Source organism: Buceros rhinoceros, unplaced genomic scaffold (assembly GCF_000710305.1).
Source record: "Buceros rhinoceros silvestris isolate BGI_N320 unplaced genomic scaffold, ASM71030v1 scaffold34555, whole genome shotgun sequence".
NCBI classification, from domain to species: Eukaryota; Metazoa; Chordata; class Aves; order Bucerotiformes; family Bucerotidae; genus Buceros; species Buceros rhinoceros.
The window spans coordinates 1,089-22,841 of NW_010413969.1; the positions used below are offsets into that span (position 1 = coordinate 1,089).

General features: G+C 39.2%; 1 protein-coding gene across 1 annotated transcript; it reads right to left on the minus strand.

The window, feature by feature from the left end:
• Positions 1-2,930: 2,930 nt before the first annotated feature.
• On the minus strand, positions 2,931-21,628 carry NDUFAF6 (NADH dehydrogenase (ubiquinone) complex I, assembly factor 6). Its single transcript, XM_010136949.1, has 10 exons — positions 21,526-21,628; positions 21,084-21,189; positions 18,304-18,403; positions 17,270-17,392; positions 13,013-13,069; positions 12,000-12,102; positions 9,146-9,279; positions 7,256-7,357; positions 3,591-3,647; positions 2,931-3,072 (listed from the first exon to the last, which is right to left on the minus strand). The coding sequence occupies exons 1-10, from the start codon at positions 21,626-21,628 to the stop codon at positions 2,944-2,946; spliced, it is 1,014 nt and encodes a 337-aa protein (XP_010135251.1). The 3' UTR covers positions 2,931-2,943.
• Between the last annotated feature and the right edge of the window lie 125 nt (positions 21,629-21,753).

Consider the following 21,753-nt stretch of genomic DNA (forward strand, 5'->3'; position numbering starts at 1 on the left):
ATCTTTTCTTTGGTTTGCTCTAACTCAGACGATTATATGGCTAAGTGCAAAACCAACAAAACTGCAAGATCACTAGGCAAGTGATGTCTAATGTGCATTCAGGACTTTTGATCTCATAGCTGGACAAAATACAGATCTGCTACAGGACTAATACGATTCTTACGTTTTGCTAGCTTAAACCTGCAAGTCTAAGTGGAAAGAGATATGGAACAGACTCCAGTGAACTGAAGAGAAAGTGGAAGATACAATCCTATCCTTAACCAAAAGCAAGAAAGACCATAAAGATCGAAGATACAGAAAACATGTAAGGTAACTGAGGAGGATACCTGCTAAACTGCTGCTTTACACAGACTGAACTAACTAGACATGGTAATTATTTTTAAACACGTAATTAGCAGCTAGCAACAGCTAGTTGCTTTTCTGATAGGAACCACAAGTAGGTTAGCACCAATATGAGAAAACGTTTTGTCAGATTCAACGAAAAAACAAACTATGCGCTAAATAAAACCCAAATGAGAACCAACAACAAAAAAGAGAAATAGGATAAAATTTTTTAGGATGTAGAATTGTAACTTATCAGAACTGATGAACGGAATTTCTCACATGGCACCAGTTGCTACGGAGAAATAAAAGGAGATTACACTCGTGAAAGCAGACAAATTAAGACTACCCTTGTTTGACAGGTATTTAATGTCCCCATTCATAACACTGCCCCTAAGGGCAGAATCAGGCATGACCATCTGAGAGAGAGTGCTGTTCTGGAAAGACACGAGACACAGATTGCTTATTCAAGCAGCCTCCTGTCATTTGCAATTCAAAGTGCTGCTTTACTTTCTGAGGTCAAAACTCTCATGACTCAAGCCATAACTTGAATTTATTTATTTCATATCCTGTTTACTAATTCACTGGGAAGTCCCTCTCACCATGCTAACCATTCGCTGCATCAAATGGCTTTTCTCTACGCTAGAACAAATCAGCTCTTCCACTGACACCTTTGTAAGCACATTGTCAGATTTGTTCCACTTCAACACCGAAGCAAAGCGCTGGCCTTGTGGCCTGGAAACAAGATATCACTGCGGCAACTCGAGAAAGTGGTGATCCTGCATGGTTTCCCTTCTCTTCCTCCTTACTGTACTGTGCTCCTGCCAAAAGTTAACTACAGGAGAGCGATTCCTTTTGAGAGGGCAGAAAGGGCCGCCCCTATTGTGTCGATTCAGCACACTCAGTAAAACGAGGACTGACTGCAGAAAGAGACATTTGTAACACCTTCTCCAGAACGTAAAATAAACAGAACAAATGCACAGCTGGCCTGGTAGCAGCAACAGAGCCTAAGCCTTTGCTCTTCATTTTGCAGGAAGAGCTGCGGTGCCTGCATAGGAAAGGAATGTTTTCTTTTCACTAGACCTCCTTGCACATCCAAGAACACCCATTATAAGATACAGCAGCTGACCTGAGAAATGGACAGAGCCTGTTACGATTTTACATTTAGAAAATAGCAGTATACTCCCGATCCACTGTATGGGGATTCTTCCAGGTTCATATCGACCTTGATTATTACACCTCTAGTAATATAGAAACCAAGATCCTGTGCTGAACAAATTCAAAGAGAAATTTTTAACCGGGAATGGGAAACTACAGAATTAACCAAGATCTGTATCACAAGCTGACTTGTGATACATATAAAACAAAATCACCAAATGAAAGACTTAATGTTGGGTTCCTAAGATTTCTACCATGCTGGCAGTTTCTGTGATTAAAAAAGTCACGAATCTTGTTCTCAGAAATTCATTATGTAGCATTGTACGCTAAAATACAGATGCTGTTACACAACCAAGCATCTGGAGAGATTAACCATGATTAAAAAAGAAAATCTCAGGGAAAAGCAGCTATTTAATACAACAAGGACGACGACAGAATAAACTACTGGATTTGTGCAATCGAATCAAGTTCAATGTTAGGAAGCATTATTTTAGCAAACAACAAATTCAACAGAAATATTTACCTTGATCCTAAGAAATGCTGAGTACATTGCTCCCAGTAATTTCCCACCAAGGAAACAGAGAGAGCGCTAAAATGACCTGGAACATTCAGGAATATATTTCTTCATGGTATCAAAGAAAAGAAATTCAGGAAAGCCACGTAGGAGGGTATCCTGAGAGACGTGGTGAATATGAACAAAGGGGCAGTCAAACACCCATTGCAATGACAGCTGTGGGCAACAACAGAGAGATGAGAGGCCAGGAGGAAGACACGGCCAAGCTAAGAGCAGAGTGAAAAAGCTTTGGCTGAGCTTGAGATAAAAGCTGTGTAAGGTTTCTCTTCCTGTGTTGTAAAGCTATCCTCCCACTACTACTGCCACTTCAATGCTCAATCTCAGCGCGCACTTACATAATTTCTGTACTAGAGCTCTATTTCAGCATTCTGAAATTCTACACGAACACTACATAATTAAAACAGCTAAAGCTTTTCCTGATGTTCTTCTTGCATTCAAATATTTGAATTGCTCATTCTTCCAACTATGAAGCATCATTTGTACTTGCACTAACGCTGCTCCTTGCACTAAACAGAATCGCTTAGCTGATTCATACGGCATTTACTATAACCGCTTTTGGGCGCAAAACAAGCAGTCGTCTTTTTTTTTTTTTTTCTTTTTTTTCAGTAAGTTTCAGAATGGTCAGAAGTATCTGTTAGCACAGAATCTGTCCAAGAAGAACTGTATCGTAATCTCAGATGAGGACATATGACTTGGCAGACATGTGAAGCAGCCATATCAGCCTAATATTCCAAGAACCTCAGTGCCAGCAAGCTGACAGCTACAGTTCATGTGCACCTGCTGTTTCCCATGAACTTCACTTTGCAGAAGTGCCAAGTTAGACACTTACCATTCTATCAAGTTAAGATTAAGAAAACACTCAGCACTCTGAACCCGTATTAAAAAACCCTTTAATATGTTTTTTTCCAAGATCTAATATATAAATGCAATGGTAATAATGTACTCTTCTTTTGTAAGCTTGGATGAAATATATTGAAGTCCACTTTTCGCACATTATGTAAATAATCATCTAAAGCAACCTAGAAAAGAAAAAAAGCTTAGTCCATATGGTGCACGCATTCAGCATTAAGCATTCAGCATTAAGTTTAAGAAGCAGTACATGAAACTGAATGAGGAACTGCAAAAAGGCTTGACAGTTTGCCTGTTTATTAAGTGGTAGGATAACCACCGCGTTTAAAGGATATAAAAAAGGCAGGTTTTGTGAAGAGGAGCATTATCTTTTCCTAGGCCAAACAGCAAATTATAAAAATAGACAAGATTTTGGGCCCTTGCATCAGAATGATGGTCTATGAACGTACAGGTATCAGGCAAAATGATGTAGTTAAAGGAGGAGGATAAGAAATGTTGATCTTGTTGATCTGTGAGGTTCCAGAGTCAGGCATGCATTACAATTTTCACAAGTTTTAGGTATTACATCCTCCCAAAACAGACACGTAAAGCATTAGTTAACCATGCTTAATTTGATACTCTATTCTTCGCAAACATATTAGCACAGAAATGAGTCCATCACTTAAAGAGTGCATGATATCACACCCACCGTACAGAAAAAAGCAGGATACGCCTTCACAGGAACTTTCTTACTGAAAGATCTAGCCTGCAAGTAAATGAGGTAAGGTAGGAGAAAAAAAACAAAACAAACAACATATCAAAAAAACCCAAAACATACTTATCAGAACTTAACATTTCAGATCTTTCAGATTAAACGTCAAGTACTACAGATAATGGTTAGAGGCAACAGACTGTGTTATGAGCTTTGTCTCTCTATTTTGACATTCTGAAATTCTATTTTTTCACTACGTGTAGGCTGATAACATCCTTCACTGTTTACAAAAGTAATTACACAGGAAGTATGTAAAACTGGGAGAGGCCTGCTAGAATTCTTACTTTGATAACCTTATAGTTTACATATAATAAACCAATGTAAATTAGCATCCCTCGTTCCAGAGCTGCAAGCTGCATCTTACCCCCCTCCCCCGAAATAACTCATTACATCTCATGAAACAGAAAAGATGGAAGACCAGAAATGCATTTCTCTGAGTGCATCTTTTTGGTCCAGTGTTGTCATCAGTCCCAGAAGTACTGTTATGCTCCATTTACACTTATGGGACTTCCAAAGGATGCCTCAGGTCCTCAGTATCTCCATATAAACAGAATCTAAGCCACAGCTGAATCAAGTCTACAATTTAAGCCATGTAAAACACAGGTACATCTAAGAGAGCTGAAGCAAATCTCCTGTAATGCTTACAGAATCCCTCCTTGTTTTGCCTTTTCTTACAGGTTAAAACAAAGTCTCTATGAACACCGATGAGAATGTATGAGTTCTATTTTACCATGGATCTTCCCAGACAACTGAAAAAAAATAAGGCTGAAGCTTCAGAAGCGAAAAATACTGAATCTTTTCAGAAGGCAAATTATTTTAAAACTGAGATGTAGTAACCCATCTGTGTATCTCTCTCCTTAAAAATGGAAAATACTGTTCCCTGATCTAATGCTCTGCCTTGCTATTATTAATTGCAAGATGAAAAAAGAAAGCAATCTTGCTTGACCTTCTTAACCCAGAATGGATTGCACATCATTTAGAAAGCATGTTCTCTTCCTTAGTAAATTGAGTCCAAAATGATCTAGCATAATTGAGATAAATGCAAAAAGCCAAAAGAAGACTCTCTTAAAAAAAAAAAAAAAGGAACAGGCGAAGGCATGCTTAAGAGAAAAAGGGGGAATGTGTAAATGTATTTGCAGGCTTTCAAAGGCATCACTGCGGGACTGACAGAGCACTTTTATGAGAATAAAACACACAGTTCCTAAAGGAAATATTTATTATCTATTTTGCCCTCTGCTGGTCATCAGTTGCAGTTATCAGAAAGGACTGACCACACTTCAGAAACTTTTCTCCCAAGATTAAAGTGCCACGTTACTACAATATGCTTCATGACATAATACTGCCGAGGCTTGATTTAGCATTTGAGGATTACGTTTCTTTTGACTGTGAAATGGGACTGGTAACCGTTACCCCCACCTTCCAAAGTATGGGTTCTGTGTAACAAATGCTGAGATTGTTGAAACCTCTCTGCAGGTTTAAACTTCACCCTACCATATAATTCCAACTAAGACAAAGGGTAAGTGGATGAAAAGACCCTCAGGCAAAAGAAGAGGGTGATTTTATAAAGCAGAACAGATGCACTTAGAGGCACCAGCCCATTACATTCACCTAGTCTTGAAATACCCAGCAAACGTTGCCAGAAAAAACCTATTTCATCCATTAGGGGAAAATGCATCTTTATCCTTGCATTAACAAAGACCATCTGATTATCGAGGAGGCTAATACCCTGTTATTACTGCCAGTTATTGCCAGTTCAAGAGGTTTGAACACTCTAGAGAGCCTGCACTGTCAATTATTCTTCACTGATGATGATGGAGGCTGGAAGCAAGCATTCAGAGAGGAATTTTTTTTAATTTTAATTAAGATGATTTAACCCATCCATTAAAAACAAGTGCATGGGGAGGGTGCCAAGATCAACATTCAATTGACTAAGATGCTAGTGCTGTCCTAATCTGTTTTCCTTGTGTTTATACTTTTCTGTATAGTCTCCAGTTACATATCTTCCACAGGATCCTTCCAGTGCATAACGTGGGCAGGGCTCTAGAAACAGTGTGGGAAGCAAGGAGGGGGCAATGTTCTGTCTGTTCCATTCAGAAACCGTTTGGCATGTTGGCAGCCAGGGGACTAACACACAAAGAATTATCAAATTATCTGAACGTCTCTGAAGAACTGAATTTTCTCCCTACTTCTGTCCAAAACTGCCATGTAATATCAACAACCAAATTCTGAACATCTGGACAATAAATACATACTGCTTGTTTTCCACGTCTCCCATCCCTGATGCGAGGCTTTTCAGGCGGGCACTCAACATTTTTGTAAACTACAACTGCAAGCAAAGTAAATTATGTGCCTTATGGGTTTAGGGGTGGGGAATAAGAAAAATCAAAATAGTTCAGCTTGAACAAAGATAGCGAACAATTTTGACGTTGCATTTTCTTTGTCTCTGCTCCCTGCTTCTAAATGGAATACGCAGTTTCCTCGGGCACGTGACCGCACAAGCTGAGACACATCAAGTGAAACTACATGAATAGGGATGCATTAAATGCAAATTATAAATAGTCTGTATTAAAAATAAAGCCCAAGGCTACATATTAACAAAAAATAAAAACATTAACGAACTAACCAACCACTGACTGCACAAACCTCATTTCATGTTCAGAAAAATGAAGAAGGGCTCTCCCATCTCTGCTGCATAAAATACTGAGATCACAGGTAACGCTGCAATTATATTAATGGTGTAAATGCAGAGATATATCTTGCATTTCTTTGAAGTAGCACCTTCTCAGACTACCTTGAACAGAAGCATCAGGTGAAATACTCAAAGTGTATGCATACATACATGTATGTAGACATAAGAAACTCCTTACAGTGCTTCTTGCAAGTTTTGTTTACCAGATAAAGGCAAACACAGCACTGGTGATGAAACATTCTTTTGCTTTTGTATTATGTACCAACAAGCAATTCATAGCATAGCTAAATTACAAGCATAAAAGAGAAAGAGTAGGACTCTGCAGTTCTTCAGGACTCATTATCCACCAGTCCAAGCAAATAAAGTCTGTCCTAATTCACTTGGCTGTGAGCCAGAAAGGAAATAAACAGAAAGCACCTTTCCCAACATAGTTCTGAGCATGGCCATGTTAGGGAGTGGGCCCCCCTCTTCCATACACCCTAACCAGCAGTGAAAGGCAACATGCTCTCCTTTCCTGGCAGTCATTCCACTGTGCAGTGAAATACTGTATGCAGAAGTGCCTTCTATGGTGCTGACTCCATGCTGGCATACAGTTCCATTTGTAACAGTCATCTTGAAGTTTCTCTCAGAAATAAGGCTCTTAGGAGTATAGATACATATATATGTAAATGGACCTGTCTGTGAGTAAATTGCCTCCTGTACATACAGAAAAATATTTGTACAGAAGTAACTGTAAAATTTAAAGGCTTTGTGTGTTTGATTTTTTTTAATTTAAACTCTCAAAATAACTAAAGTTAAATATTTTAAATTAAGTATACAGCTGTAAGACTTCTAACAATACACATGCACAATGTTTTGTGAAGACCAGCAACAATTAGGTTTATTTAAATAAATAAAAGGGAAGGAACCTCACATGTTCTAGATGAATATGGGCCTGGCTGGCAATGTCATAAATTACATCTCTCATGTTTTTCTCTTGCTTGCCTCTTATGAAATCCTCTTGTGAAACTCCATGCTAGCCACAGGAAGGAAAATAAAAAAAGAGAAAAAACCCTCAATAAACATCAAGTTTCCATTTTAGCTTCTTAAAAACCTGTCACAGCAACCAAACTAATGATACAGGATTCAAACAGCCTAAATGTTTTACCACTGCATCCTCCTTTTTTTATTCCCTTTTTTTTTGTCAGTCATCGGGAAAAAAATTAAAGAGAACAAAATGTCTGTTGGTACAGACTCTCTCTGCATGACTTGGTTCCCTAAAGACTTTGTGGTCAGTCAGACAACCAAGTCGGATTTTAAAGTTTTGAGAATTTAGACCAGTTTAGATGCCCAACTTTTAAAACGATAATCCAAGAATCAATATTAAGCAGAAGAAAGCCAGTAACAGCTAAGGCAGTAGCCATGCTGGCTTATGATGTAATTAACTATCCTGGGATTGGTGTGTACTACCAGGTTTGGAAAAACAAAACAAAACAAAAAAATGCAAAGAAAACAAACAAAAAAACCCCTCAAACCAAATACACCCACCCCCCAAAACCACCAACTACCCCAAACCCCCCCAAACCCCTTCTCTAACTACAGTGACTGATATAAGACGTAACATGGTATATTCTAGAACTGCACCAGCTGCCCGTTCTCAACCAATGCAGACTCTAGAAGTTGTACAAAGGTAGGCAGGTGGGCTTCACGGGAGACAGCGACTCCAGTAGAGCTCACCAGCACTTGCCAGCAGCTGAAATGCTTACAAGATGCTCATTCTGCACAGAAGGGATGCAAGCTGTTTTTACAGTTTCACTGTAAAACACCTTTCATGGCAAGGAATGACTGTGAATTTTCAGGGTATGTTGGAAAATCTATGAACTTGGAAGGCCTCCCATACCACCCAGTCCCAGAAGGGCTAAAAGCAGGGTGCAGCTCCTTTCTGCTGTCTCACAACCCTGGCCTATATTATTATCTATGGTTTTTTGCAACTACCTAAATTACTAAACTTCAAATCAAAACTCTCAATTGTATTGCAATTATATTCAGAAAATACTAACACAACTGCCTTAAACTTCATTCTAATCAGATAAATTTCAGTTAAGTATAAAAAGAACAGCATTAACATTTAGAAGTAAAGACTGGAGATGAAGGATGCCTCCAGATCTAGATAGAGCATTAATGAAAAAATTTCAGCTTTAATTCCATTTTACAGAAATTGCAAGATTTGCTCAATTACAGTGCAAATTAGGTGTACAGTTTAAATTGCTGTAGGAAAAGGTATAGTCCTCCAATATACAGAATAAATTATTATAACTATCAAACATCTAACAAAAAAACCCAAACAATAACACACACCCCCCCAAAAAAACCTAAAACAAAACCTAAACAATCAGCACATTTATGAAAAGGTGAAGAGAAAACTGAGAAGGTTGTTCAGAAGTAAAATTCCTCACAGTGCTTCCTTTATGGGGATAGGAAAAGAGAAAAAGGAACCACCACAAAACCCAGGCCCCATTCCGTATGTGTATTTCTACACATTAATGGAAAAATTCCTGAAAGCTAAAATATTACCTCATTTAATAACACATAAATAAATACACGAATAATAAGAAACCCTGGAGTTCTCATGAAGGTCAATCTTCCCACCTTTCAAAAGATATAAAACCATGACAACAGCATATTACTAGGCCACAGCAGAAAGAGTTAAAATAAAAAAGGTGTTCTGTTTCTGGCCTAATAAATTATGATCTCATACCCAGTGTTGAGAGACAGTTAGAAACACTACGCTGTTCAGTTCCAGGCAACAACTTGCTCCTCTTACCAACATACAAATGTCCATGGGAAGAAAGACCTTTTTTCTCACAGTGTGATACGGAGTTGCTCTTAAGCAGGTAACTATGCCTTGCGCTTTTCCAATGTGACTGGCTGCATGGTCAGCATGGATGTCCCTCACACCTGAAGTTGCAGAAATAATACGTTTAGAAACATAATGACAGGCCTTTTGAGGAGTATAGTCTTCCTTGATATGTATCATAGTCATATTTAAGGAAACCTAATTGTTTTGGTCCGTGATAAAACCATTCATAATTGAACATAATTGTTCATGATAAAACATCCATAATTGCCTTGAGATCTCATCTCAGAGGTGCAAAGCAGCAGGCAAATCCGGTAATTTCCACATTCAGGAACAGGACACGTCTCAGCTGGCTGCAGTTTCTGCAAAGCGTATGCTTAGCAGAGCAACACCTATTCAGATATAATACATCAGTACACAAACTCCTTTCTCACGGGCATGCTCTCTCCCGGGATAACGGTATTCCAAGAACTGTTATTCCTGTCAGAAAAATCATTAGAAGTGTGAGATCCCTGACAAGCATTAATGCTTAGAGCATGGTCTCATGCTTAGTTGCAGCTGATTCAGCAGTGTACTGAAGCCCAAAAGAATGGTCCTCCCCAAATCTGTGGGTTTTGCCACCAACCTTGTGCTGCAACGGGCAATGAGGCAGGAGCATGGCAAACTAAACCAGATCAACAAAGCAATGGAAAACTAACTTTAGCTCCTGCATGGTCACACAACTGTGAGAACTGAAAGAAGAGGGAGATGAGTGGGGCAGAGCAGCTCCTCTGCTCTTCATGGCAAGGCTGGCTTAGACTGATCATAAAGCCATAATGTCCTCACAGGACTGACCCAAGATAAAATGCAAATTTTAAGTAAAATTGAAATTAAAGTTAAAAGCTTTAACAGAAGTAACATTCTACAGGGAGAGAAATGAGGATACAGGAATTACAGACCAATGAGCCTAACTGACAGCTCAAAACAATACTGGGCATATCGGATTCACTGCCCAAGCCTGCCTGAGCCCTGCATGGGTCTCAGAAGCATTTGTGAAACAGTGGCTATAGGTAGATTACATGCACTTATGGACTTATTTTGACAATGGCAGCAAAAACCAGAGTGCGGCTTGGAGGAATCAATGGATATAACCTACTGATACTGACTGGGCAGCTCAAGCTTTACATACAACCAGGAATTGGGAAAAAAAAAAGCTCAAAGAGTTAGCAATGACTTATGCTCAACCTGGGAACATATCCCAAAAGCAGAGTTCTAAAAAGGTTTAACAAAATCACTGAGTAGAACCAGACTCCTATTATTTAGACAATGAATCAGAGAGCACAATATTAGTATTTTTAAATGACAGGAGCTGGCAGAAAGTGACCAGGACTTTGGACAAGAGTACCAGTCAAAATGAGCTTGACAAAGTAAGTAACCCTAAATCAGTAAGAATGAAGCAGCACTACTATTGGGAGAGACAGACACAAACTGGAGACAGGTCAGGAATAAAGAAGCTAAAAACCACACGTAGCAAACGTGACTTGTAATGAAACCAGGTCCACCTAGTCTAGAAAACACTGCTGATGGGAAATAACCAAGAAAAAGGCTGCGTTCAATTAATTTCTCCATTTGTGGAAAAAAACACCAAAAAAAGTTTCATATGTCGTGAATGAGACTTTTGTTAAGATATTTTGTTACACTGGTATATTTAAGCGAAGTTAAACACAGCAATGGGGCACTTAGAAAATCCAGAGCCCCTGTAACAGACTTTCAAGAACAGGATCATCTGATTTGTATCAGGAGTGACCCAAGCATGACCGAACTCCTTCAGTATCGGAGACATTTCTCAGAATGGATGAGTTTGATATTGCTCATACTCCTCCACTTCTTCAGTCAGAAGTTCAGAAATATACTTGCAACATCTCACTAGTTTCCTACTAAGGAAGCGAATATCAGATGTTAAGAGATAGGTTCCTCATTTCTTCTGAAGACTGTGCTCACAATGTCTCATTTTACTTCTCTCTCGTTTTTAAACTCTTTTAACCTCAGCATTGGCCTTCCATCAGATTACTCTAATGAACATTAAAACATTGCTACTACAATACTAAATACTACTAAATAGTAATACTCATTCTTCTTTTACATCTGAGCTCATACAGGGTGTATTTCCATAATGCAACAGACATCTAAAAAAATTTACCCTTTTCTTTGCTGCTAATGAACAGTTCTTTTCACAATCTGCAACTCTTGTATTAGACATGACACAGAAACCAGCTCATAACTACAAGGATTATATAGTCTTTGTTGCATTTTTTGCAGCTTAATTATTGATATTGATAACTGATAGTTACCCTGCTTTTAGGAGAGGAGACGACTCAGACTCAAATTTACAACACCATCAAAAGAAGCTTATAGGTTGGGAAGTCAGCTGATTCAAGATAACTAATGTACATCACCAAAATACAGAACAACAGCTGCAGAATAACTGCAGAACTTTCTACTCTGACAAGTGGGCCAATCAGAAGATACAGTAAAGAGCTGAAGGTACCACACTCTGCAATAGGAGCAAGAAAAAGAAAACAAAGCAACAAAGATCAGAGCACTAGGAAACAGCACTTCATTGAGCTTTCCACTGAGCAGCTTCTAAGGAAAATACGTAGTTCTAGGACAGGTGCAGTAAAATTCCAGATTTATGGCGGAACATTCAAAAAATACCCGAAGTACTACCTAAAAAAAACTTCAACTGAAAATAAACTCCAGTAGAAAAAGAGTGGAACATCAGTAAATATTGCACCTGCATTAAAGAGTCATCAACAAAATCTAAGAAGGGGAAAATGCCTACCCAGCATTTCCAAGGTGAGGTACAAGAGAGCACTCTGAGTGTTCTCAGCGTACGTTTCAAGCTCCTGGATGTTACGGTACGCTCTATCATCCAGATTCTTCTCCTGTAGTATGAACACAGAACTTCAGTGAAATGTAAATATAGCTGCTATTTGTACAAGTTTATTACTACAGTCATGTCAGCCTAATTCACTATTAGGAAAAAAAGAAGATAAAATTAAGAGATAGAAAGAGAGTATAAACTGAGATAGAAGTAGTCATTAAAGCTTGTATAGCAAGTCTAACTTAACCATGCAACTGCAGCCAAGTCTGGTTAGTGGAGTGAATATAACCTTTTGCAATACTAAGAAATCAGAATTCTTCAAAACAGGTACATTCAAAACAAAACATCCTACAGGGTTGCCAATTTTAATACTTAATTTGCAACTGTAGCACAGAGAAATTTCTCTTGGGACAGGACTGGAATAGTAAAAAAGAGATCACGTACAAGTTTATCTTCTTGCACAGCTTCACTTCCATTTCCATTAAAATCTAGTGCTTCAGAATTCTTAACAGTTGCATATGGAGACCTTGATATTTAATCCCATAGGATGCAACTTCCCTCACTTACATGCAGAAAGGTATCTAAGTGTAACTCCCAGTGGATTACCTCTAGGAGTAACCACTTTGAGTCAAGAATAGAGACCAGCAACAGAAAACACGAGCACAGATACACTGGTTATCAAAGAAAAGAACGAGAAATATCTGGAGTCACAAACTACATGTATTTTTTAGGAAAAAAAAACCCCAAGGATTCTATTAGCCATTTGGGCCAGAAAGAGCGAAAATTATTCGTAGGGGCAGCAAAGCAGAATTAAAAGTAAATATAGCAGTACCATTGTTACAGGAAATACTACTGCCTGGAAAAGGTGAATTACTTAAGCTTTGTTTTACAGAAAAACACATAAAAATAAGCGGGGGAAGAAACCAAGCATGACTAAAAACGGAATCAGACTTTGAATAATAAATACTTACTCTTTCATCAATGATCTTCATGAGCCACATTTTAGTCAAGTTATGCCTCTTGACAGCCTGAAAATTATCAAATAAAACATCCATGTTAATCTATACAAAGTGATGGTAACACTGCATTCTGAAAGCTGAAATATATTTTAGATAATCCTTTTCTTACAAGGACTGTATTCACGGGATTAAAAAAATCAAAATGGCCTATCAGTAGAAAATGAGAACCTTCAAATGCAAAAATTTTCAACTGGCATTTGTTACAAGTTGTTGCCCACAAGAAGTGAAATCTTGGACATCAAGCCAGCTAAATAAAAGCACTGTAAAAATATTTTTCAAAGTTGATTTATTCATTCATGGAGTTGTATGTTCCTACAAAATATTTGCAGATAACTACATTCACTTTCCAAAGAGAACCCAGTTTCCTGTGGAATAGGCTGTGCAATTCCTGTGCAATAAAAAGGTTTTCCCTGTAAATTTTCAAGAAAACATCAGTAAAACATACCAATACATACTGTAAAGACAGCGTCCTAACAAAGTTATATAATCACTATTATGGTTTCGTTTAAAAAAGTATCCTACAGCATCTCATATTCACACATTCTTCTTTTGGCTCTTATCTTGTATTTGACTTCCTTCCCGTCCCACTTCATTCTGTCAGCTTACCTTCAATCCTCTTACTTACACTGAATTTTGCAGATCACGTTGTCAGAAAAGCTACAATCACAATACAAATATTTAGAAATAAAACTTAAGGAGCAGATTTCTCACAATCTTAGCCTCTGTATTTCTTTATATACTTCTTTTTATACTTCGCTTTCAACTCCTTTATCCATTAAATCTGTAAATATTTTTTCAAGATCTTCTTGTCGCTTCAACAAATTCTGCTTGAGGAAGTACTTAGTATGTGAGAAAGGAAATATTACGTTACAAGTGTCAGTTTTGCTTCTCACTTGTTCATCTTGAGTCTCATTTTGTAAATTAAATCTTTAAAATAGTCACAAGTCAAGACTTAAAGAACCAAACTGAGTTCTGCTAAACTACCCAGTTTGAACATTACATCCATTCCAAGCTACCTTCACTCGAACACACAGGTCTTCATTTTTGAGAAGTTTTGAAAATTGGCCTCCTCCGCAGAAAACAATGGAGAATCAGGCCTCATTTTTCACATGTTCAAAATGGACAGATAAACAACAGCAAGTATCATACAGTTGCCGTTTAAGTTTACATTAAAGTCACTGAGAGTTGAGCCATTAGTAATTATAGAAATACTATTAAAGGCATATTAATATTAAAGGCATATTAAAGTGCATAAAACTCTTAGAACCCAAATGGGAGTATTCTGGGATGTAAAAAACTTTGGGAACACATTTGCCATGACAAATTAGTATCTGTCTCATACAAACTCAACAACAAGTAAAGAGCATACATAAAACATGCTGTGCAAAAGAAATGGTAATACCCCAATACTTGTGGGCTCAGGAGGCTTTCCAAATCCTCTTTCTAAGAATTACGATGACACTCTCGAACATTTGTGAAGCCATGCTCTCCACATAGACAATATTGGGGATATTTGTTGAAATGTAAAAATAAAATCACATCTTGACTGCAAAGGTCACTAGGTCAGGTTTGATTGTTAGTTCACTCCAGCACTCAGCAGCGTCAGAACTATCAGAACTCCTGGAAATACTTTCCAAATTATTTTTCAAGATCTTCTTTCACAAACAGCTTTGTTTGAATTGTCTTTTATTGGTCTTCCTTTAGAGAAATCATGTGTGAGGTGAAATCTTACCACAGAAATAGGCTAATTCTTTCTTCCACTTCAAAATCAATTTTCTGTTTTGTGAGAAAGGAGTATGGCTGATGGTCTTAGCTGATGGAAAGGGTTGCAAATGATATCTCAATATCTGAATGTTGTCCTGGTTTTGGTTGGGATAGAGTTAAATTTCTTCATAGTAGCTTGTATGGGGCTATGTTCTGGATGTGAGCTGAAAACAGTGTTGATAACACACCCAGGTTTTAGTTATCGCTGAGTAGTGCTTATGCAGTAACAAGGCCTTTTCTGCTGCTCACACTGTCCTGCCAGCAAGTGGGCTGGGGCTGCACAAGAAGCTGGAAGGGGACACAGCTGGGACAGCTGACCCCAACTCACAAAGGGATGTCCCAGACCATGTGATGTCATGCTTAGCAATAAAACTAGGGGGGGAGGTTTGGGGCAGGGGGCAGCTCTGCTCAGAGACTGATCGGGCACTGATACACACACCCCACGCTGATATACAAGCAGCACGAAATTTAAAGTGGTGCAAGAATATATACAGTGGTACCCAAAACTAACTTGTACCTAACACAATCAGACAACTAAATGAGGGGGTATCTTCAGAAACAAAAATAAGTTAAGCTACACTAAAGCACAAGCTCATTCTCGGAAAGGAGACAAAAGCATTTTGGGAGAAGAGTCTTGTTCCTGGGAAGTTTGCTATAAACTGGAAGAGAAACAGAAAGGAGGAAATAAAAAGCAAACGCACAGACAGATTGACATGCAAAATGGCCAATCCTGTATTTTAATGCCTGCATTAAAGTATCACCCTGGGTGCATCTTCAACTCCTATAATCCCACAAAAAGGTTCACAGCATTTGACAGTCTTCGTTCTAACTGTATGAACACTTTGTTGTGGCTAAGGAGCACTTTTTTGGAGCTGAAGACAACTACAAACAACTCTGGTCCTTCTAAAAGTGACTTTCTTGGCTTTACCTGTGTTTTGTCTTAGTTAAATAAAGTGTGCATTGTTTAAATCCCAATTTTAATCTAAACATGAGACATGAGTGTTGACAGGAACAAACACTCACTTATGTTTTACTTCATATTTGAAGGAGGAAGAGTCCAGGAGGGGCCACAGTTTCAGCACTGCCAAAAATCACTGAAAGAGGATTTGAAAAGGACTCATTTTTGTGGTCTCAGAGGTGCAGCAGAGTGGATGTGAAGCCAAAATGGCAACAAGTGAAATGCTCTTAATCCCTCAGGATTTGCATTGTTCTAACCCCGTGTTATAGTGAGTGTTCTGCTTTTCCCAGGATTTTAACAGAACAATGCAAATGAATACTTGGATAAAGACTCCACATTTCACTGACTGTTTTTCAGTGGGTCCAAAAACCTACCTATGGGATCTATGTTAACTGTATTCAGCTATTGAGATCTAGACAGCTGCAGCTCTTCCTGTCCAGGAGCTCAGAGATCTTTAGTTTAAATGGAAGTTCTGATCTTAGATTGTTGAGGCCTTATGGTAGCTGCTCTTTTGGAAGGTTCTAAGACTTGCCCGTGGCACTAAGAGGACAAGTTAGCAATGTATGGAATTTCCATCCCCAAAATTTAAAATGTAACTCAATGTGAACCTGACAACCCGATCTAACTTCGACATTAAACCTTCTTTGAGTATCAAGTCGGACAAGAGTTCCCTACCAACTGAATTATTCTGTGGTTATATATCAGCACCAAGGGAAAATCCATCTACACTGCACTCAGACCTTCAGTCATTCATTGAACATATCAGCTACAGTCCTAACTAGAAACAAAAAGAAGAACACCTCCATTTCTTTGGCCATGACCAGCAGAGGAACAGATCTGTAGGTGTTCTTGATGTGCGATGTTCTAGTGCCTGCAGAACTCAGGCATCTTGGTAAAAATAAACTGTTAAGTTCACAAGTACATTCCCTGTTGCTCAATGCACACAAAAGAATCTGTGCAAAACATAATACATACACAGAACTCATGAAGCAGCTCCTGATGTGAGGAGAAGACTGTATTAGGAGTCTCCCTATTACCCAGAAACTGCATATGAAGGTCTTTTTGGGCTTTTCCTCATACCCTATTTGCAAGTTCAAATCTCTGTGCTTAGCCTCCTGTCTTTTTGTACAGCTTGACCTCTTCAGGCAGGACTAGCAATGGCTCAGGAAAGTATACTTACGCACTTTGCTTGCTATCAACTTACAGCTTACCAAAATTTATTCTGCCTTTCACTTAGAGGCAAAAGGACCAGATAGTTCATGGAAGTCTCATCCTTCAACTATGTCGTACAAAAATAACCTCCTCCTCCAACTCTCCTCTTTTGTTGTAGGTAACTCACAATACCTCACACAGACACAATTTACATTATCTGTTCTATATAAAATAATGTTGTTAAATATGCAACATAGCACACACAAAAGAATGATATTTTTCCCCCAGTAATATTTTAATTAAGTGAATTTTAGGACAATAAAGGTATATTTTACCCTCCACAGTTCTGTAGCAACCGGCTGATGTGGTGGGTTATCGCAGTATATACCTTCCACAGCCTCCCTCCAGAACTGCATTCGCATCAGACCTGTGGTCTTCTGTGTTATGGAGTCTTTAATCTGGAAAGGACACATCTGGAGTGAAATTCACAGCGTTTAAGGCACTTCGCCTGTTTACACTGAAAAAACAGACACAGGAGGTAGTCAAACTCAAACGGAAAGCACTCAGTTCTGAATTTATGTTTATTCCTCATAGAGTACCAGAACACTGCAGAGAGCTAAAAAAAAGAAAGTCTTCACCACAACCTGACTTTGAAACCTATGGAGAACTAAGTCCTGGGCAACCCTCACCTTGGCTTTCTTCCCGGAAGGAAAATAAACAGTGATAACAGCAGCGAGGGGGAGCAGCACCAGAGGGTGCCACCACAGCCCGCAGAGGCTGACCAGGGGTTTTGCTCCATCAGCACACTTCCTGGATCCCCCCTTTCTCACGACCTCTACCAACCAACATTCCTCGTTGCACTGGCAGTTTCCGGCCACCTGACCAAGGGGAGCGACTGCAGCCACTCTCCTGCCACAATGCTCTAATTACAATCTTCCCTTCCAGCAGCCTTCCCATCCCCTAACTTCTGCCAGCTTGGATTATGTCACCCAAATTTCTGACAGATCTTCCTTCCACAGACAGGATTTAGCTGCACTTTACTGATTCAGTCACGTCATCTAAAGCCAGGACATAGATGCAAGCACCTAACAGTATCAAGGACCACATCCTGTTTTCATTTAATTTTAAAATGCCTGACAAAGGGAACAGTCATTCCAAACTATATACATAAACAAAATAAACTGGGAGAGGCTGGCTACTTTCCAAGAGTCATTCCAAACTAGAGGTTTGTACTGTACTATTTATTCATTGCCCCTTATAGTACAAAAATTGAATCTTGACAAACCACCACCTACTACTAGTATAACTTACAAGTATCAAAGCTGTTATTTTACATTTCCAGAGTTCACAAATATATTTTAATACCTGCCTGAGCCAGTTCCACATTGAAGGCTCTCAAGGCAAAAGCAGAGGTTCGAGATTCCGCAGGCAAGAGCAGAGAACACAGAAACCCTTCATAGTCACGCTTTCTATGAAAGGATGAAAAAAACCACATTTACTGCTTATAGCACTATGTAAATTGGGTGTGCTATTGTTTAGCACTGAACTCCTGAAACAGTAGCAGTAAGTTATAGTTCAAAATTCAGACTTTGCAAAGGTAGCAGCTTTTAAGCTTTCTTTAAAATAAGACAAACTCCAAGAGAGAAGGGATGCTGTCTGAACTCTCAAATCCACCTCTCAAACCCAGATTTCAAGATATTTGGCTAAAGGCATGGAACAAGGCTGTGGCAGAAGTGCAAATCGAATCCAGATTGTTCACCTTCCAGACTTCTGTTCCAAACATGAAACCATACTTCTTTAAAAGATTGTGCTATGAAGCTTGGCAGAAGAGCGCTTGCTTAACCAGTAAGTTTTTGTTTACTGGCAACTTTATTCAAAGCATAAAAAACTCTGGGTCTTGGCAGTTTCGGTGCAGATAACTTGTTGCCAATTTAGAGTGATATGCCTTTGTCTGGCCACTTGGGTGTGCCATTAAACTAAAAACAATCACAGGCTACAGAATCACAAATCACAAAATCAGACATTAACTGTAGCTAACAAAACCACTGGGTCACCTCTGAAACGCTAAACTGCTTGTTCTGAATAACATTTTTGTGTACTTTCCAATAAGACTGTAACCTGATTCTTCATTAGAGTAAGACCATCTACTCCAAGTTTGCCTGGAGAGTAGAGAAGCAGAAGTCAAGAAAAACACATTTACTTTTCTTCATGAAGTCTGCTGTTCTTATATGTACTCATACTTCTTCTGAATGTCAGCTTAAAATAGCAAAGCCACTAAAACCCAAGAGTTACTAGGGTTGCTACTCTAGCATCGAACAAAAAGGAAGCGAGATTTAACAGAGGTTCTTATGCCTACAGTACACAGCAGCTGATTACTAGCAAATGCTTAGTTTTCACGACAGTTATGAAACTTGTTTCAGAGTTTGATGCAAATCTAGACGCGTTGACAAACAAAATGTGAATTTTAGCAGGCTTTAAAGGTCACCTTCACATTAAAGAACAGATGCATCAAACTTCCCTCAATTAAATACTTTTCAGAAAGTGTCTATCAGTTCAAAACCTAGTATTTTTTCCAAGGCTTACTGTACTAATACCCAATATTTCCCACCCTGGGCAAAGCCCAAGGTTTAGAGCCGCAATTGCCCAGTTTCAATTGTGTAGTTTGCCTGGGTCATTCACACACTGAACCATCTCTACTTCCAGAAAGGGAACAAAGAAACACATTACATAAAGTATACTGCAGCACAATAGAGCAATTGTCTTCCCTCTAGTAACGGTATTGGCAAGATTATGTTTGGGCTTTCTTTTTTTTAATTAGTCTAAGCTTAAAAATTAAGTGTATCCAAAAAATAGTTAAGAAAAAAACCAGAAAGAAACGAGAATTTTAAGCTGACATTGCACTCTTGACCATAACAGAAGTAATACCATCAAGCCTCAGCCTGTAAAATAAAATTGATATTGCTATAGATCATGTTCCACCCCAGCTCTGTGTATTTGTGTAAGGAATGAAGAAAGGAGATAATGACCTGAAGTCTGGTATTGAGTGGTTTTCATAATTTCTCTCTCAAGTAAGTATAAGCTTAGACATGCACCCTCAGACAGAAGAAAAATTGGCTACGACAATTACTGGACTTTCAGTATAATTAATTTCTTCCACCTTATAAAATTCCGTAGTACCATCAAGCCACAAGCTTGTCCTCCAGAGCAGACAAAACCGGCAAGAAACAGAAAAAATACATACTAGGGAAACATACTTCTAATCAAATAGCTTAAAGCTACTTTTAAGAGAGTTGTTTAACAGCAAAAAGAAAACTCAAGAGAAAGGACATCTTGCATATTGCAAAAAGTTGCACAAATCTGCATCATTAAAACATAACCCAAGTTATTCTTCCTAATGTGTGGGAGAGTCAAATTCAGGACTGGGGAGCTGCTGATGTTTGCATAGCCTCAAGTTTTTTATTTCTGTTTGCACAGTAACTCCTTCCTCTTATTTTTTATATAATTTCTCTGCAATATATGAGCTACTGTGAACAGCAGTTGCAGTTAAATGATGACAAAAGCATGACCGCATTTCACTATGTTAATTTGGGCTCTTGTGTATTTTTATGAGTAGTCCTTTACATGGTTTTACAAAAATAACCAAGAAGTTTAAATTCAACCATGTCAGCTGCCATGCCTTGGAATGCAACTGTTCTGTTCACAGCTGTTTGTTACTGACAACGTTTTACCTGTATATGTAACTTTACCAGTATATTAACTGTACATGCAGCCTCTGATCTCTTAACATGTAAACAAATGCTGGGGAGAGTAACCAGGAAAAAAAAAAAAGCTACAATCTGGAGTTTATCAAAAGGAAAATGCAACCTGGCTAAGCATTCCGATGCACCTCTAAAGGCCTGCTGCTTTGTCCTGCACAGAGAGTTTAAGATTGTCATACTTTGTTCCATTAGTTCTCCTTCCCCAAACACTACTGCCCCACACATACCTTTGTATCTTTTACAAGCATCAGTTTGGAGAAGACGATCCTGTTCCACCCTTTCTATACACGCATTGAAGACTTCTCCCTGCTTTTGTCTACCATCTAGGACACCTGTATCTAAAGGGAAATTACTGAAGTGTTTACAAAGAGACTTATTTTTTACTTAGTACCTCTGAACTCTTGTGGACGAGGAAGCAGCGAAAGGGCCTTGCACACTGCTTAGGGCCCAGACATTACCTGGCCGGGCAGTGTCTGCCCTGCGCACCTTGGAGCATTCTGCATTTGACCAAAAATGGATGCTTTTGAGAACAGAGACTTCCTCCCCCACCTACACTCAGGTCAGAGAAGCTACTCGAGTTGTCTGTCCAGCTCTTGGATTTCCTCTGCCTTTGCTCATTTTTCCAAGGAGTTCTTGGGAAGCTTGGCTGTTTCTCAGCGGCCAGGATGATCTGAAAACACCCACTGATCACACTGCGGTGATCTTTCTCTCCAAAGAGCCCAAGCAATGAAATACAAACGTCCAGTATTTCAGAATAAAAGCAGCTGCGAAAGAAGCGGGGAAGGAAAACTGCTGTTTACAGGTTAAATCACCCACGTAGCTTGAACGCCTACCCAGTTCCCGCTGCTCCCCCCCGAACAGGCGAGGTCCCGGAGCGACCCATCCACCGGCGCCGCTCACCCCGTGGCCAGAGGGGTTATTTTCGCAGCCAGGCATGCCCGGGTGAGGCCGAGGGAGGCCTGGGGAACAGGGGAAACCTCCGGCACTTTTCCCGGGGAACTCAGCAGGCCTTCCGTGAGGACAGAAGCGCTCGCCCGCCTTCCTCGGACAGACTCGCCGCC

Bases quoted from the DNA above. Each gene is read 5' to 3' on its own strand.
- NDUFAF6 (XM_010136949.1), bottom strand. From the start codon at position 21,628: ATGCCTGGCTGCGAAAATAACCCCTCTGGCCACGGGGTGAGCGGCGCC. The intron at 17,393-18,303 runs GCAGGTATTAAA...TGTCCTTTCCAG, and splicing joins TCAATGTGGAACTGGCTCAG to ATTAAAGACTCCATAACACA. The intron at 3,073-3,590 runs GTGGGTGTGATA...TTTCTTTTCTAG, and splicing joins ATCCTGCTTTTTTCTGTACG to GTTGCTTTAGATGATTATTT.